This window comes from Silurus meridionalis, chromosome 9, assembly GCF_014805685.1.
Source record: "Silurus meridionalis isolate SWU-2019-XX chromosome 9, ASM1480568v1, whole genome shotgun sequence".
Lineage (NCBI taxonomy): Eukaryota > Metazoa > Chordata > Actinopteri > Siluriformes > Siluridae > Silurus > Silurus meridionalis.
In genome coordinates this window covers 6,637,871-6,641,510 of record NC_060892.1, presented here as the reverse complement: position 1 = coordinate 6,641,510, position 3,640 = coordinate 6,637,871, and the positions used below count along the sequence as shown (strand labels likewise).

Sequence of the window (3,640 nt, the reverse complement as noted above, 5' to 3'; positions counted from 1 at the left end):
ATATATTTCTAAAAATAGTTTTATATTTGTATAATATTTTTATATTTATTTATTTTTATTTGTAAACGACACACTAAGTAAGCTTTTATCTACTTTGAGACAAAAATCGACAAAAACACAAGAAACATCTTTGTACACTTTTTTTTTCATTTGAATTTCATAAGGTTTTAATTAATAGCAATTTAGCTCAATTGGTTTTTTGGCAGCACGAGCACTTCAAAAAAAATCTGAAACTAAGTGAATAAACACGCAACGTTTTTTTAACGCACTGATATTAATAATAACTTTATAACGCACCTATACGCCAAAACTTCAATATTAAAAAAAAAAAAGGAACTAAGCTGCACATGACAATGTTTCATGTGAGTTCACATTGTTGTTATTATTATTATTAATAATATTATTATTATTATTATTCCTAATTTACTTAGAACGGTGTCTTTTTTTAAAAGATGCGACACCAATTATAATATCTATACGCATTTTTATCATCATCATCATCACCACGGGTCGACGTTCTGCACGTGCAAAAAGGATCGGATTGATAATACTGATCAGGAATGTGTTTAATCCGATTGAAAGCAATAAAAGAAATGATTATTGATTTTAGACAAATATAAAGAAATGAGCGTCTACCTGGGGTCTCTCGCGTCTTCAACATTTGCTATTCTTCGACAAAACTTTAAAGCGCTGCATCGACTCTTACAGCCCTTAAACACAACACAAAACAACACAAAATATAGTGTAAGAAAAAAAGAAAGATCAAGTTAGTTTTCAATCCCAACTTGTCCAGTTCCCAAACCCGCGCGCACCAACACACGAGCTGAAAGAGGGATTTTGGAGAAAGAAGAAGTTACTTACTGTATTGCTGCAATCAAGAGTCTGCACAAAATCAACATTAGTAAAGAAACACAGCACTGCACATGTTTGGGGGGTAAAGGAGTCTGGTGTTAATGACCTTTTTAAAGCGATTAATAATAAATGTAAGTTTATATTGGACAGCAGAGGAGAAAACCAAACGTGACGAATTGAAGAAGAAATCAAATCAAAACCAGAAACAATTTCAAATATCCAAATTTCAAAAATTTATTCATTTCAAACTGCATATTGAAAAAAAAAACCTCATCTGAAGTTGTAACTGTTATGTCGCTATTAGTTCAGATATGTACATGTCGCGTGTTTGGCATTTTGCCTACAGGCCACAATTCTTTAAAATACAACTACGGAATTTTTTTTTGAAAAATAAAAACTCACAGTAAAATATACAGAACTTTTTTACAAAACCATGAGAAAATAAAGAACACAAACTCGAGAGCTTGAACAGATGCAGGGTTGGAGATGCAACAAAAAAAGGTATAAATTAACGCGCTCGTCATCTGAAACTAAATTAAATTGGTTTAGTAATATTTAACCCTCAGGATGAAATAATCTGACCTGCTCTTTACTTCCACTTTGTCTGGTCTTCTTGGGGTTTTTTTTTTTTGCACAGTTTTTAGAGTATGATAAGTGTCAATTCTGTCATTATCTTTCTTAATAAAAAAACTTCTTTAGTGTAGTTTTATACAAACATTACAACTGATTGTTATGTTTCTTTGATAAATACTGTACAAAAGTTGATTGCAATAATAAAACATTTGATTGATTACTATACCTTTTCCCCCGATCCCACGCACACACATTTTCCATTTCCAAAGAAATTCATAGATTTTTAATAAAAAAACAAAACAAAAAACAAAAAACAACCCTTGTTGGTGTTCCTACCGTTTCTTATTTAAATAGAAAGAAAGAAAGAAAGAAAGAAAGAAAGAAAGAAAGAAAGAAAGAAAGAAAGAAAGAAAGAAAGAAAGGCTTGTGTTCTTTTTTCCTTTAGTCCTTTAAAAGTTTCCCTCACCAAGAAAAAACATTCTGTACAAAAAAAATAATAATAAAATTAATATAGTCCAGTCTAGAGGAGTCCAGTGTGATAGAAAAAAAAGGAAAAACAAAAAACAAAAAAGAAGTGAATTTACATGTGCGATAACGGGATGGTGCCGTTAATCGTGGTTGCGTGCACAGGTGCGCTCTGGTAGTGTTGCGACAGGTGCAGTCTGCTTTGGCCCGTCTGCTCGGCCACTTCCGCCCCGGGCAGATACATGCTGATCATGTCCCGCAGGTCCCCGGTTTGGCACGAGGGCGGTGGCGGTGCGTGTGCGCTTGCGGGCGCGGCGGCGGCTCTGACGTGCGACGCGGACGTGACGGCGGGTGGACTCGAGCTGGCCTCGGACTTCACCGCCGAGCCCATTGAGCTGAGCTGCGGGTAGGACGACATGCTATACGTGGGCGAGCCGTTCATGTAGGTCTGCGCGCTCGTCATGGAGCCGTACGGCTGCAGCGCGCTCATGTCATAGCGGTGTACGTGGTGCTGCTGCTGCTGCTGCATGGGACTCGCCGCCGCTGCGTAGCCCAGCTGCTCCTGCATCATGCCGTAGCCCCCGTTGCTCCAGCAGCCGTTCATATGCGCGTACGCGTCCATCCTCTGGTTGACCCCAAGGTTGACTCCGAGGCCGCCGAGGCCCGAGCCTACGCCGGCGCTCATGCCGTTACCACCCAGGTTTCCACCGCCACCGCCGCCCGGTGCCAGGAGCCCGCCGGGCAGCGCGTACTTGTCCTTCTTCATGAGCGTCTTGGTCTTCCGCCGCGGCCGGTACTTGTAGTCCGGGTGCTCCTTCATGTGCAGAGCGCGCAACCGCTTGGCCTCGTCGATGAACGGCCGCTTCTCAGACTCGGACAGCAGCTTCCACTCGGCGCCCAGCCTCTTACTGATCTCAGAGTTGTGCATCTTCGGGTTCTCTTGGGCCATTTTTCGCCGCTGGCCGCGGGACCACACCATGAACGCGTTCATGGGCCTCTTTACGCGCTCCGGACTGTTCTTCTGTCCCGGTGTGCCGCCTCCGGTGTTCCCGGTGCCGGTGTTATTACCCCCGGGATTGGGTTTCAACTCGGTCTCCATCATGTTGTACATTTAAAACGCCGGTTTGAGGGAGAACTCTTCCTCGACCGAGCAAACGAAAGTAAAAAAAAATAAAACAACAAAAATTACAAAAGTTCCAAACTCTTTCGTGGTAAAAAACAAAACAAAACAAAAACAAAAATCTCTCTCTTCTTTCTCTTTTGCTCCCGGTGGAAAAAAAAAAAGTCCTCTCACGCTCACAAAACTTCTTTCTGAGTCTTAAAGAAATCAAAACTCCGTTTTCCCCTCTTCCACAAGCCACAAGCCTTGACAACTCCTGATACTTTTTGAACAAGTTAATAGACAACCATTCATGGAGCGACTGTCACTGCGAATATAAATGGGTTTCCACCTGGCCAATCACAGCGCGCCTGGGTGGGTCGATTAGCATAAATGGGCGGGGCCAGTGGGCTCTTCGGCAGCGAGGCAGCCACAGCACTAACTCACTGAAAGAGTTTCATCATGGCAAAGATTTCAGTAAAAAAAAGAAAAAAAACAAAAACAAAAATCTGCTGAAAAACGAATTATGACGACATGAACCTGGGCTTGATGTCAGGATTAACAGGTTGGATATATTTTAGGATGGATATATAACATCTGTAGACTGGATTGTATCTGTAGACTGTAGCTCTGTTTTCGACTTTCTATTTG

The 3,640-nt window shown here is 41.3% G+C and overlaps 1 protein-coding gene across 1 annotated transcript; it reads right to left on the bottom strand.

Moving 5' to 3' along the window:
* Positions 1-1,061: 1,061 nt before the first annotated feature.
* Positions 1,062-3,309, bottom strand: sox2 (SRY-box transcription factor 2). The gene has a single exon (XM_046857213.1). The coding sequence runs from the start codon at positions 2,999-3,001 to the stop codon at positions 2,006-2,008; it is 996 nt and encodes a 331-aa protein (XP_046713169.1). The 5' UTR covers positions 3,002-3,309; the 3' UTR covers positions 1,062-2,005.
* Positions 3,310-3,640: the final 331 nt, after the last annotated feature.

Bases quoted from the DNA above. Each gene is read 5' to 3' on its own strand.
- sox2 (XM_046857213.1), bottom strand. From the start codon at position 3,001: ATGTACAACATGATGGAGACCGAGTTGAAACCCAATCCCGGGGGTAAT.